The sequence below is a fragment of the Hibiscus syriacus genome, unplaced genomic scaffold (genome assembly GCF_006381635.1).
Source record: "Hibiscus syriacus cultivar Baekdansim isolate YM2019G1 unplaced genomic scaffold, ASM638163v2 tig00110257_pilon, whole genome shotgun sequence".
In the NCBI taxonomy this organism is placed as follows: Eukaryota; Viridiplantae; Streptophyta; class Magnoliopsida; order Malvales; family Malvaceae; genus Hibiscus; species Hibiscus syriacus.
Genome location: NW_024062648.1, coordinates 732,804 through 748,381, shown reverse-complemented (window position 1 = coordinate 748,381; position 15,578 = coordinate 732,804). Strand labels below are relative to the sequence as shown.

General features: G+C 35.8%; 1 protein-coding gene and 2 pseudogenes across 1 annotated transcript; 2 read left to right on the top strand and 1 right to left on the bottom strand.

Annotated features, from left to right (window-relative positions):
- LOC120115065 lies at window positions 1–1,100 on the top strand (annotated as a pseudogene).
- Window positions 1,101–5,342: 4,242 nt separating this feature from the next.
- LOC120115032 lies at window positions 5,343–6,118 on the top strand. Its single transcript, XM_039135805.1, has 4 exons — window positions 5,343–5,687; window positions 5,761–5,809; window positions 5,912–5,974; window positions 6,051–6,118. The coding sequence occupies exons 1-4, from the start codon at window positions 5,385–5,387 to the stop codon at window positions 6,089–6,091; spliced, it is 456 nt and encodes a 151-aa protein (XP_038991736.1). The 5' UTR covers window positions 5,343–5,384; the 3' UTR covers window positions 6,092–6,118.
- Window positions 6,119–6,483: 365 nt separating this feature from the next.
- LOC120115064 lies at window positions 6,484–8,436 on the bottom strand (annotated as a pseudogene).
- Window positions 8,437–15,578: the final 7,142 nt, after the last annotated feature.

Here is a 15,578-nt window from a genome sequence, read left to right as displayed (position 1 = left end):
GGGTTTCTCTCTTTCTTAAATTATATATCTCTCTCTTTCTCTAACAAACATAAGAGATAGTCACAAAAAATGGCCAACATGCAAGGAACCGAGCGTGATTTGAACTACAAAGAAACCGAGCTGTGTCTAGGGTTGCCCGGTGGAGGTGGTGGAGGAGCCTCCGCTGCTGGTGGTGGTGGTGGTGAAAATGAAGTGGAAAGTTCACCAAAGACGACAGGGAAAAGAGGGTTTTCCGGCATGGATCTGAACCAGAACCTAGGGAATGGTTCAAAAGAAACTTTATGCACCAAAGATCCTGCAAAACCACCAGCCAAGTATGTCCAAAAAAACAAACCACCCACATTTTCTTACATCATCATATGTTGTTTTTCCATGTTTATACGTATATAATGGTTGGTTTTTTAGGGCACAAGTATTGGGTTGGCCACCAGTTTGGGTCTTACCGGAAGAACATAATGGCCAACCAGAAGAACAACAGCGAGGAAAGTGAGAAAGCTGCTGCCCTTGTCAAGGTCAGCATGGATGGTGCACCCTATTTGCGTAAGGTGGATCTGAAGCTGTACAACACTACCAAAATTTATGTGATGCCTTGGCCAAGATGTTCAGTTTCCTTCACCATGGGTAAACTTTACATATATTCGATGACGATAATCGTATTTTTCGAATTGTGTCATTATCTGATTCACTGACGAATAATTTTTTAGAACGAATTATGGATCTCAAGAATGATAGACTTTATGAACGAGAGCAAGTTGATGGATCTTCTCAACAGTTCTGACTATGTGCCACCTATGAAGATAAGGATGGCGACTGGATGCTCGTGGGCGATGTCCCATGGGTATGTTTTCATACATATACTATATACTATATATATATATATATATATATATATATCCATGTTCATACATGTACATCTTCTAGCAGTGTACCTCAACTTGGGCCCTATATGTATGTGTATCTCTGTTAAGTTGATTAAGGTTTAAACTCTAATTTTTGGCAGGATGTTTGTCGATTTGTGCAAGCGTTTGCGTATAATGAAAGGATCGGAAGCGGTCGGGCTCAGGATTAGATCAATGGAGAAATGCAAGAGCAGAGCCTAAAGCACTAAAGCTCATGGAATTAGGGCAACTTGTCTGGATGGTGTCTGTGTATTTTATGTGATGTTTTTCCATATATGTTTGGGCAATGTATAGATATGCAATAGATTTGGGACATTTGTGTAACGAACAAGAAGCAATGAACTTGTCTGACTTTTGTTTACTGCTAATGGGGGAGAATTTGTCTAATAATTTACATGGTCATTGTCATAGTTTGTTGTCTATGTGTTTTATTCTCCCCCCTTAGTTTTAATTTTTTGCATATTTGTCTAAATTATTTATAATTTTTTTCAAAATACTATAAAAATTTGTTTCGAAAAAAAACATACTTTAGAAATATTAAACACGTTGAAATGTATAATTTTTAGATTATTGTACAGAAATTTTCTACATATATATGTGTTGGAATTTATTAAAAATTTAGGAGCCCATGAGAGATTGGGGAACAGTGCCATGCGCATGCTGATGGGGCATTTCATTCATTGCCATTAATGCATCTTTTTTAAGTATGAGAAATTTTGGGATAAAAAAAATAAAAAAAATATTTTATAGAATATTTATATTATCTAGATTTCTCTTTACTTATAAATGGATGAGTACTAAATGCTCAAGTATATTCGATTTTACATGTATATTATATCAAGTTATCAAACCACAATGTATGTATGGAGTCGAGAGTGTATGCACGTTGTTAATGAATAAAAACGATTCTAAAAAAATATCACGTTATACGTACAACCAAATCATTGTGGGAGGCACCCAAAATCTTTAATATAGTTCTCATTATTAATTATTCTTTTATCATTTTTAAGTAAAGGGTCTTTATTTTTTTTCTTTACATTTTGTTATTTTTTATAAATCAAATCCGACATCGATTTTAATATTGATTGTCGATCACCGATTATTTTTCTCTTTATTTTTGCTCTAGTTTTTTTAATAAATAATTATCTTTGTCATACGTTTTTCTATGTCTTTATGACACATTTATCTCTACCTTTTTGGCTCGTTTTTCTCTATATTTTAGTAGTTTTCGGTTGTTTGATCGTTGTTTCGTTATCTCAAAGTTGGATTTGACATCACCACGACTGATCAATATGACACTTATTTGTTATCATGCTAATCTTCTCTACTTTTGGACCATCAGATTGATTTGGATACGCATTTTGCGTTCGTATATAGTTTTCTCACGTCACTCGACTTCTGATTTGCGATTTATCGGTAGTCTTTCGTAGCTTCATCCCCTTTGTAGATCGTTTGTCGATGCAGTCAGATTTGTTCATATCTTTATTTTGTTCAATTTTTTGTTAGATGTTTTAATATTTTTTTCTTTGGTCAGTGTGTAATTTAGGTGGTTTGTACCAATAGTTATTGAAAATATCTTAATATATTTTAGTTTATGATTATGCTTGTAAAATCGTTGTAATTTTAGATATTTTCTATTTTAATAAAACTAGTGGATTTCTAGCAGTAAAGGGTCATTATTATTTCGGACGGATATATCATAGATATAAACTTTTGAAAAGTACATTAGAAAGGTAGGAATAACGAAATTATAAAATTACAGAGAGTGCGAAATTAGATTATATAAAAAAAATAAAAAACATCTAAATTATATGAGAATATTATACAGCAGCACCCCTCGGTTCATATTATGAACTGCAAATAGAATATTATTATATATAGTATTAGAGCAAAGGAGAAGGGCAAAACTTTCGAGATAATGTTCTCGAATTTTTTATTTACTCAAATAGGGTTAAATCCACAGTGTTGGCCGTAGGTCGCCATACCTTCCGGGCGACCTACTAGGTCGCCATGTCTTCCCGGCGACCTACAAGAGATTGCATGTTCCATGCACGTCCCAACACGCTGGGCATCTGAGGCCATCCGAAAGCATCCGAGGCTATCCGAAAGCATCCGAGGCCATCTGAGAGCATCCGAGGCCATCCGACTGAGGCCATTCGAACGAGCTATGCGAGGGCATCTGAGGGCACAAGGTCGCCATGCACTCTGGGCGACCTTGTAGGTCGCCATGCAATCCGGGCGACCTACCCTCGCTCGGTTGCCCTCGGATTCCCTCGCATAGCTCGCTCGGTTGCCCTCGGATGCCCTCGCATAGCTCGTTCGGATGGCCTCGGTCGGATGGCCTCGGATGCTCTCGGATGCTTTCGGATGGCCTCGGTCGGATAAACAAGAAACATGTATGACTAAATTATAATTAAACATAAATACTAAACAGTGGCTAAAATAACATGTTTACAAATTTCATGGCCAATTTCGAAAATTAAGGAAAATATATAAAACACATGAAATCAGTGATTAAAATGAAATAACTAAAAATATTATGATCAAAATGAAGCATACACAAACTTGACAGAATAAACAACTAGTGACTAAAATATAATTATTAAAATATACATGCCTGAAACAAAACATTAAAAATGTCACTAAATGATTAAACAAATAGATTACAAAGCATAGGGGACCGAAAATGCTATTATCCCCTAAATATTAAAACACACGTATGAGAGTGTAAAGTTGTGAGGACCAAATTTGCATTTAACCCAAACAATTATTGTTTGATTGTTTCTCCCATGGATCACCTGGCGACCTTCATTGGTCGCCCAGAACACCCGGCGACCTTCATTCGAACTGTAGCAAACATCCTATCTCAACAATTAATTATTGGAATGCGTTATCTCGTGAATTGTTTTTTCTCATAACATTATCTCGTAAATTCAGCCAAGGAGAAGTTAAATTAATTTGTAATTCCTAAATGGCCCCCAAATCAGCATAGATGACCATACTGCTGAGATGAAAGCCAAGACCGAATAGCGATACCTTCTATTACTGTATTTGATTTTGAGGCAGAGAAAAGAGCTCTATGCATTCCGCGCCACCTCGGCCTCCACCACTACTTCCAACACAAGGTCCGATCCTTTCGCGCTGTCTGCCGACACGATTAACGGACACTCGTTTGAGTGCACGTACTTAACGAGCATCGGCAGTAAGTATGAAAATATTATGTTTCAAACGATTGTGCATGCATATCAACTGGTATATGTGCTTAACATGCATCAACTACAAGTACTACAATATCATGTTCAGAATGATGTTGCATGCATATCAACGGGAAGTTAACAATACAATGCCGGAACGCTCGACTGAATTCTTCTCTTCTTCACATTTCTCAGGTGGAACAGTAACTAGAAAATGTCACGGGAGGAAGTTAAGAAAGGCGACGTAGAACGAAGTAGCAATGCGATCGAGCACGTATGATTAAACTAAGACTGATACCATTACTATCAGAAGCGGGCTCAAGGAAAAGCGGTTGATCCCAACCACGGTTCGTATGTGCATGCTTCCAATCTGTTCGATCAAATGTTTCAATGATGTTGCTGGTGTCTGGTTTGTTTTACATTGTTGTTATGGGATAGATTGTTTTTTAGAATTTCTTTCGATTCAAGTAGAACAGAATGAATCATCACACTTTCGATTCAAGTCGAACGGAATGAAACATCGTACTTTCGATTCAAGTCGAACGAAAGTAAACATCGCACTTTTGATTCAAACGTTCATCTTTACATCAAGAAGGTCGAAGGAGTTGGGTGAATGTTAGATGAAACAAATAGTTGTTAGATTGTTAAAAATTAATTAGCTAAAGCGGTTATCTCGTTGTTGGGCAGTTAATAGCCTTTGTCTTAATGTGATTTCTGTATATAAATCTCTGTATACATGATTGAGAAAAATAGTTCTTTGTTGAATAAAATAGTTCTTCATTCCTCAAGTTTCTATTCCTTTGTTCTAATATTTCATCAAATATCTATACATATCAGAATCCAACATCGAAATTTTAAGGTATTACAATCTGTACACACAAATTTGTTAAGCTCTTCGATTAATTAAATTCTTATATTACTTCACGTATACGATTAAACAAACACGGAAAATATTTTCCGGAAAACGAATTACATAAAACAAATACGAAAAAATATTTTTCAAAAAACGAATTACATGAAATAAAATACGAGATTTCAGAAAAAATCAATTCCGTAATTAGTTTTCCCCCAAACAAAGAGACCCTAGATCCTATAATATCACCTTATAAAATCCAACTGAATTGCAAAATGAACACGTGGCAGATGTTATTGGAAATTACCTTGTAATCCCTTATAAAATAGACTCCCATTTGCCAAATAACAGTTCACAAAGCAACAACTTTCTCTCCATAACTGAACAACCGTCTCTTTCCCCGCCATATTCAACCGAAGAGCGAATCGAGTTGAGTCAATGGTGTCGAACATTGCAGCTGAACGAGTTGAATCAGAGAGCCCCAAGGCCAAAGAAGAAGCCAAGACCGAGGAGACCATCACCGCCGGCCAAGGCTTCAACTTCGAGAACGGCATGAACCCAGTAGTTGCATCCGCCGCCGACCGCCATGCTGAGATTGCTTCCATCATTTCTCCGGTGGAAACTGTCGAATCAGCCCTAGAGACCAAGAAAATGAAGAACGTTAAGAAGAATAAACAGAAGAATGAGGTGCAAGTCTCCGACACCAAGAAGCCCTTCGTCTTCTATCTGAATCGCGCCAAGGTAATAATAGAAAAAAAATCTTCCTTCTTTGTGGGGTTTGATCCGATCTGATCCCATGTTTGCTTTGTTGCAGACATACATCCATGAGTTCAACGAGGTTGAACTTTGCGGCTTGGGAATGGGTACATTTTCTTTGATTCTTTACTTCAATCTATCATCAATCTTGTTATGTATGTATGTATGTCATTGGAATCTTTGCTGATCCCTATTGTTATTGTACCCAGCTATTCCTACTGTTGTCACCATAGCTGAGATTCTGAAGCGAAATGGATCCGCAATCCAGAAAGGTAAAGAGAACGTTGGTGGTTTAAAATACCTTGCTCTGTACCAGTCCCTGATTCCGGTTGTTTCGAAATGCAACAGGATTAGCAACATCGACTGTGCTCGGCACACATGAGGATTGAAAGGGTTGTCAGATCGAGAAAGCTAAGGTTCATTACTGACTGATTCTGCATCATTTAGCATCATAGTTAGCATGTCTTTCTTGTGAATGACATGTATGCCTAACTCTCTGCATCTGTTAATATGAAGATTGAGATAGTGCTGGAAAAAGCTGAGAAATTGAGGCCATCAATGGAATTGTAACCCCAAATGAAAGCTGATGATCAAAGCACAAGAAATTAACCAATAGCATTGGAAATTCACTTGTATATAGCATTATGGATGATATTTCCATGTATTTCCTTTCTGTCTGTATTTTTCCTTTTATCATTGAAAAAATAATTGTATTTGTGAATATCATTGAGCCAAATTCATACAGAAGCAGGAAATTGATAAAAGACTGTAATATAATCAACTAGGGCGGGAAAAGAAACAGCTTTTTTTCATATGACAGGGACTTGAGAGCTGCACGACATTGCTCATCCTTGATGGCAAGGCGTAGCAGCATTGAAGTGACTCCGTCATCTGCCGAGAAGTTCCTTTTGCGCATTTGCTTCGAAGATTCATAGCTCTTTCAACCTCCTTTCCACGTAAAAGTCCATTGATAACGACATATATGAGATGGAATCGGGTAAGCAGTCCTTTTCTTCCACTTCCATGAGCAATTTATCAGCCAGCATGGCATACGGTTCTTGCACAGGCCACTGAGCATCATGTTTATGTTACAACATCAGGAGACAACCCTTTCTCGGAGATTTGATCAAACATTATCCAAGCTTCTTCCGATCTTCCAGCTTTCCACATTCCGTCAATAAGTATGCAAAAAGGCTCAATACTGGGTTTGTGATTGGTACTTTCAAGGGAACGGAAAAGATTAAGAGCCTCGTCGATATGGCCATGCTTGCATAGCCCATCCAACATGACATTATATGTAGAAAATAATGGAGATTTACCGTAAACACGCATCTCGTCGAACATCTTTTGTGCAGTGCTCACTTGCCCTGCTTGAAAAAGCATTCCTATGAGTGTGTTGTAAGTAGCCGCAGTAGGCTTAATTCTGTCGTCATGCATTTTCTGAAACAGTTGAAAAGCTTCATCAATCTTCCAACTCTTGCAATAGCCACTGATCATTATATTGTAGCTAAAATCATCAAGCTCAAGACCTTGATCGACTATCGAACCAAAGAGTTTGGCTGCCTCGTCTAACTGACCATTTAAACACAATCCATTCAAGAGTGAATTATAAGTTCGTATCTCTGCCTTTGCCCCCTTTCGAATCATCAGATCGAATATTCTTTGCGCTTCTCTGGTCTTTCCCTCTTTGCATAGAGAATCTATCAAAATTGTGAAGGTTACTACATCAGGAGAAATCCCCTTTCCAACCATCAGATTGAAAATCTTCATAGCTTCTTCCCACATCCCTACTTGGCAGAAACCATGAATCAAAGTGTTGTATATGACCAAATCCGGAGTCAATCCTTGACTAACCATTTCGTCGAAAACATTAACAGCTTCTTTCAACCTACTAAAACGACAAAATCCATTGATCAAAGAACCATAAACAACAGTATCCGGAATAATTCCTTTCGAAACCATTTCCGAAAACAAACTCGATGCCTCATCGACCATCCCATCTTTACAAAAAGCATCAATAACCAGACTAAATGTCATCAGAGTCCCTCGAAAACTACTCTTTTCCATCTTCCTATGCAATTCAAGAGCCATAGCCGGATGGCCAATGGAACAAAGCCCATTAATCAGAATCCCATATATAACACCGTCCCCTTGAAACCCTCTTTCAGACATTTTATCAAAAACCTTAACTGCATCCAAAACCTTACCATCCCCACACATACCTTCAACAAATACTAACGGTAACCAAATCAGGCTCGAACCCCCTCTTTATAACATGACCAAAAACACAAAACCCAGAACTCATCTGCTTTAACTGACAGCAACAATTCACAAAATGCTTAAAGTATATAAATTCGGCTTAATCCCTTCAACATTCAACTTCCTATACATCGAAAACACATCCGGATTGCATTTAAGCTTTGAGACAAAACCCAATACGATATTAAACGTTTGAATCAAAGGGGAAGGTTGGATCGCTATTAGCTTGTCAAAATAAGTGAGTGCATCGTTGAGGGTGAGTTTACCTGATTTACATTGATGCCTGACGAAGTACTCGAAATCTTTGGGAACCGAAAGGTAAGGGTTTCGTGAGTTTTGAAACCTGGGGTTGTTGGGTATTGGTGAAGAGTTCTGAAGAGGGTCTTTGGCGAACAGAGAGGAGAGGGAGCTCAGGGCTCTGATTGGTCCTTAAACTGCATGACGAATTAACTCTAAACTGGAGTTGAGTTGACAATTGGAATAAACAAGACGAACTTCCTTCAAGAAATTTCATTCGAAAAGTTCTCCTTCCAACTTGGATTTTCTGAGGCTCCGCCTTTATGGGTCGGTCGCCGTCTTGAAAGTGTTCAAAAATTACTTACCCAACTTACCTCTTCATTCTTTAAGATTATATATTTATTTTAACTAAATAAAAATAATTTCTTAATTAAATATTAGATAAATTATATAAATAAATATTAATGTACGATTAGTTCTCTCTTTTTCATATTTATGTGGTAAAACTCACTAACATTATGATTTATGACAATCGGTTACTTATTGAAAAGAAATATCTGATCATGCTCAGCTAATACAAATATGGAGACACATACTACAGCCGTTGTTGTGGAGGTAAGTGATCAAAAGAGAAACGAAAATTGAAACAGAAAAAAAAACTAATAAAAATAATGACAACTACAATGATACTGATCAGAACATGAGATATATATTAAAAGGCACTTGGTTCACGAAAAAAATTATTATTAATAATTTTTTTTTCTAAATTTGTATTATTATATTTGGTTCGTAAAAAATATCATTATGGGATATTGGTGCAAGAACAATAAGACAGACAAATAGGTCATTTCATGTATTGCTTCCAAATGTATCATATTTGCTCCACGGCAGCTGCTTGGGAAATGACGAGTGCGACAGTTTTAATATACGGTTAAAAAAAAGATGTTATTGGTTTTGTTATTATTTTTTAATAAAATCGGCAAAAAATTATCAGAAACATTATTATTTCTATCGGTTTCGTTATTATTGGGCGTTTTACCAGTTTTATTAATAAATCCGTTAAAGCGCTATCGATTTTGTTATTTTTCTACCGATTTTGTTATTATTGGACATTTTACCGAAATTATTAAAAAATACTAATGTTTTAGTTAGAAATAATAATGTTTTAGGTAATTTTTTACCGGTTTTGTTAAAAAAATAATAACAAAACCGACAGCGTCTTTCCTTAACTTTATATTAAGGGTGCCACACAGTAGAACTTCCCTAACTGCTTCCTTTTCGTCGGTGATTCCATTATGTGGTAATTTAATATAAGGTTAAAAATGACGATTTTAGAGTACAACTTAAAATGTGATAAAAAAATTATAATATTTTAGGTCGTGCAGTAACTAAAAATGTTATAAAAAATATAACATTTTCGGTAGAATTGAAAGTGTTAGAAGAAGATAATATTTTAAGTTATGTCTAACTTAAAATATTATAATTTTTATCACATTTTTAATTACATTTAAGAATAACATTTTTAGATTTAAATTAAATTGTCTTTTCTTAAAAAAAAGGTTAGAAAAAGGTTAGAAATATCGAGTTGACAAATACTACTAGAATGAATTAAGTATCATTGTTGAAAGTCACCAACAAAGTTAGAATTATTTTGTATAAATGGCATATAATAATTTATTCGTTGAATCCTTGCGGTTAAAGATTTTCCAACAGATGATCAAATATAATGAAATCCCAAATAGCGCATTCACCACTCAGTCTCTTTCGCTCACATGCACTCTCGTTTGGTTTTTGTTCTTCAATTTCCCGTTATTCTTCCTCCATTTTTTCTTTGTAAATAAAAATTTGAAAGAGATAACACTGTTTGGGAAACCAACCGAGAGTGCATGTGAACGAGAGTGCATGTGAGCGAAAGAGACTGAGAGGTGAATGTGTTGTTTGGGATTTCATTATACTTGATCATCTGTTGGAAAATCTTTAACCGCAAGGATTAAACGAAGAAATTATTCTATGTCATTTATACAAAATAATTACAGCTTTGTTGGTGACTTTCAACAATGATACTTAGTTCATCTTAGTAGTATTTGTCAACTCTGCATTTCTAACCCTATTTTTTTCTCACAAGAATTTCATCAAACATCTATGCTTCACTTGAGATGACATGTATCTAACATTACACCTTGAATCGTTGATGGTCCTGATAGTCCATTGGTCGGGCTTTCTCTCAATGGACCCTTATTCAAGTCAACGCCTCCACATAATTCAGAGTTAGATTAGAATTTTCCATGCATCTCCGACTGAAAAATTGCGCTGGAAATGAGAAGAGATAAGCGAAAAGGGGAATTCGAGATCGAAAAGGAATTTGGGGTTTAGAATAAAATTGAGGAATGTGTTGCAAGTTTTAAAAGTTGGGGGACCTAAATGCAAACACCTGAAAAGTTTAGTGACTATATTGCAAACGTACTAACGGCAGTGTAACGGCGTCAAACGGCTGGTTATGTCGTGGACCATATTGCAAACGGACTAAATGTTGGAGGACTCTATTGCAAGTTTTAAAAGTTGGAGGACCTAAATGAAAGCTTTAGAAAAATTCAATGACCATTACTATACTTTACCCTAAAATTTATTATATTACAATGGGGTTTAGAATAAAATTGAGGAATGTGTTGCAAGTTTTAAAAGTTGGGGGACCTAAATGCAAACACCTGAAAAGTTTAGTGACTATATTGCAAACGTACTAACGGCAGTGTAACGGCGTCAAACGCTGGTTATGTCGTGGACCATATTGCAACGGGACTAAAGTTGGAGGACTCTATTGCAAGTTTTAAAAGTTGGAGGACCTAAATGAAAGCTTTAGAAAAATTCAATGACCATTACTATACTTTACCCTAAAAATTTATTATATTACATTAAAAATTAGTTTTTGATTTGGAGCCCACCCGAACTATTTAAAAATTAATTATATTAGAATAAAACATTAGTTTTTTGATTTGGGGTCCACCCAAACTGTTTAAAAATTAATTATATTAGAATAAAAAATAGTTTTTTGATTTAGGTCCAACCATAGTATTTAAAAATTAAAAATGACCATCCAGCTCAGTTGGTAGAGCACAAGGTTCTTAATCTTGAGGTCGTGAGATCGAGTCCCACATAGGGCATTTCATAATTCGAAGGTCTCTTACGAAAGCTGCTCTCAACTTGATATTGGGGGTAGCCTATTTTCTTACCTCCACTTACCCCATACATATGAAAAAAGGAAACAACCGTTTTTTCATAGTGTTTAAAAATTAATTATATTACAATAAAAAAAGTTTAACTTGGGACTCACGTATTAGAATAAAAATTTAACTTTTTGGTTTGGCCTTGGACAAGTGTACCTCCTGCTTAGGCTTAGTTATGGCGCTGTTAATTATTCATATATTTTAAATTTATTATTTTTTATAAAAAAAATTGTAGACCCTCTATATTAGAAGTACCTAAAAATAGGTAATGCTATGACTAAGGATTGGTATGGTACCCAAACCGACCCGATTCAATCGTATTGATGTTTTTTAAAAAATTGAGTCCGAATTGAGTTGAGGTTTTTTTAAGGTCATGTTAGGGTCGAGTCGGAAATTTTTTAAGGTTATGTTCAGGTAGAGTTCGAGTTTAGGGTGAAAATGTCCGACTCGACCCAAAGAAAATTGTAATTTTATCTTATATGTTTAGAGATAATTATAATAATATTCCTCTATATATTATTTTATTTTAATTAAATTCTTATTTTTATTGAATAAAAATAATATTTTTGATAAAAATATTATTTTGAGTTAGGTCGGGTCAGGTTCAGAATTTATCTCAAAAAAGGTAAGGTGTATATTTTTCAGGTCGAATTCAACTCGGGTGAAAGATTTGTATTTTTTGCATCAAGTTGGGTAGATCGAAAATCTAACTCGATCCGACCCATGTCCATTCTTAGATATGATAAAATCAGATCATAAAATCTCAAACGACTATACAACTCAAAACAATCGGGTGATTAAAATTTAGGGTAAATTATGCACTAAGTACCTAAACTATCAATTTTAATCTATTTTAATACCTAAACTTTCAATTGTTTTAAAATCATACCTAAACTTTCAACAAAAAATTAAAATTTAGAAAAAAACTAATAATCTAAGTACTAAATGTATAATTTACCCTAAATGTTATCATATCCGGTAAAATTAAGTTTAAAAGGTATAAATAATTAGATGATTATTTTATAATTTTTAATAGTTAATTAATTCAATTAAACAACACCTATAATTAAAAAAATATTCCATAACTTTTAATAATTAATTAATTCAATTAAATAAAATCTTATAAAGAGGAGAGTATTTAAATATTTTACCCTAGGAAAAAATCAAAGAAGAACCCAAAGTCTTAAAGGTCACTCAAAAGTGGTATGTGTGAACAAAACAATATCAAATTATCGGTCTAACACTCACAGTAACATTCATCGTCATCCTCTCCGACGGTAGCTTCTCTTATTGCTCCTTCAAGCTCTCCTCATCGCCAAACATTTCACCGGCAAGTCATTTTCCTTCCAAAACTGCACGTGTTCTTGAAATATTCGAAGCTTACTCAACTCAAAACACTAGATCCACTCATACTCCACCAAATCATTCCACTTCCAAAATCCAAAAGTCTCTTAATTTTCTTTAGATTTGAAAATTTCAGAGTCGTTGATAGATTGCATTCCATTGCCGTTGGAATCAAGATCCGACTGAAAATTAAAAAAAAAATCACTTAGATCGGCTACGTTTGTAGTTTCTATGGCATGAAAACCCAGTTTCTTCAAGAAATCGGAGACGATCCGAAGTATCTGTTTAGACAGAGTAACATGGTGGATTAAACAAAAAATCTGTTGCAAAAGTTGAACAGAATAAAGAGAATTAATCGACCGTGATTACTCTGTCCAAGCAGATGAACCGGATCTGGAATACGAATTCCTCAAGCCCCCAGATAATTGAAAAAGAAAACCAACAACATATGAAAAATTTGGGGGGGGGGGGGAGGAGAAGAACGGAGACAGACGTCGAAGGTTTAGGGTCGGGGCATTTATATATGAAAGGAAAGGCTTAGGGGGAGAAACCCTATCTTTTGAAATAAATGATCCAACGGTTCAAAATGGCTTTTTCTCCCTTTTGTGAGATAGGGTTTATGATGTTCCTGACCGTTGGATCATTGCAACTTTATCCCTAAGTTTTTGGTTGTTACACCAACCCAAATTTCATTTTGCTAGATTAATCATGATCCTTTTAGAAATTGGTTAGTCTAACTTACTTTTTCTACATTTATTTAATAATATATTTATCTTTATTATTATTGTATTACAAATTTATCTCGATTTTAATTTAATAAATTTAATTGATTAATAAGATGATGATATACGCTATCAGGACTATAATGAGACGAGACAGATCGTACTCGAGATCGACTCGTTAAACTCGATAAATACTCGACTCAAGCACGAGCTCAACTCGAATTCTTAACGAGTCGAAACGACCTACTTGATACTCGCTCGTAAAGCTCATGAGCAGTTCAAAATATAATATATAAGATTTTATTTTTTTAAAATAAATTATTAATAATATTAATTTATGCGTGATTTTCGTAAATGCAATATAATGTTTCATGTATTTAAGGTCCATATTCGAGTTTAAGTTTGAGGCTTCAATCGAGTTAGGTTTAAAATTTTTTTTTTATTTCGAGCTTTCTCGACTTCAGTTAATGGTTTCGAGTTCGATTCGAGCTCCATTTTAGTTTTCGAGTCGAGTCAAACTCAACAATACACAAACTCGACTCTGCTCGTTTACGGCCCTATACGCCCCATACATATTATTACATTTAGCATTTATCACTTACATAATATATCAATACATCTTAATTTTAATTTAATTCAATAAATCAAATAATAATATATATCACAGTTTTATTGGCAAAACTTTCGAGATAATGTTCTGATAGAAATTAATTCATGAGCTAATGCACTCCCAAGATTAATTGCTCAAATAGGGTGAAATCCACAGTGTTGGCCGTAGGTCGCCATGCACTCCGGGTGACCTTATAGGTCGCCTGCACCGGGCGACCTACCTGCTCAAACAGAGAGAATGAACGTGTTGCATGGCACATGCACGTCCCAACACATAGGTCGACATGCCCTCCGGGCGACCTTGTAGGTCGCTATGCACTCCGGGCGACCTACCCTCGCTCGGCTTCCCTCGGATTCCCTCACATAGCTCGCTCGGTTGCCCTCGGATGCCCTCGCATAGCTCGTTCGGATGGCCTCGGATGCTCTCGGATGGCCTCGGATGCCCAGCGTGTTGGGACGTGCATGGCACATGCAATCTCTTGTAGCTCGTCGGGAAGACATGGCGACCTAGTAGGTAGCCCGGAAGGCATGGCGACCTAGTAGGTAGCCCGGAAGGCATGGCGACCTACGGCCAACACTGTGGATTTCACCTTATTTGAGCAATTAATCTTGAGATTGCTTTATCTCGTGAATTAATTTTTTCCAGAACATTATCTCAAAGTTTTGCCCAGTTTTATTAGGGAAAAAACAGAGTAAGAAATGAAAAAAGAAACCATGAATTCGACAGTCAAAATCTTTAAAAATTAATATATATATATATATATACACACACAATGAGCCTATAACTAGTATAAATAGCCCACACTTACATGAAATGCTTCATGGTTTAACTTAATTTTATGTACACAATGAGAGCTCTCAATATTGCTTTGGTATCTCTTCTTCTTCTTCTTGCTTTACAAGTTGGTGCAAGTAGTGGCACTAGATTCTTGCATGAAGAAACCAAGTTAGCAAACAAGGAACTCCGTTTACAGACTCTTCAGAAGGGTACGGTACCTCCGTCGGAGGGATTCTCCTGCACCAACATTCCCGGTAACGGCGGACCGCCCTGTCCATTGAACGAAATGCATTTCGCCGCTGCCCTTCCTCGTTCCACGGCTGATCCGCATCCCATGATTCGACTCGGTGTTGCTACTAATCAAAAACGAAGTTGGATTTTTCGCGTGACAATCGAATTCCAGAATTATGGCATTCTTTTAATTATTTCGTCAGATCGGATTCGGATCGAGTTATTGATTTGTATGGTGATGCATGCCTACTGTAACGCAATGAATTCCATTTGTTTTGTACGTCTTCAAAGACTTATAAAGCAATGAAAGATTCATTCTTTTAGGGTTTCCCCTGGACATTTTCTTCAATGGTGGTGTTGTTCCATGACTAGATTTTCCGTTTGTTTACCAAGAAAGTGGAACAAAACCGATCAAAATAAAAGAAGAAAAAGATAAAAATAATTTATTTCTTAATGGCTGAGGTTGTGGATCACG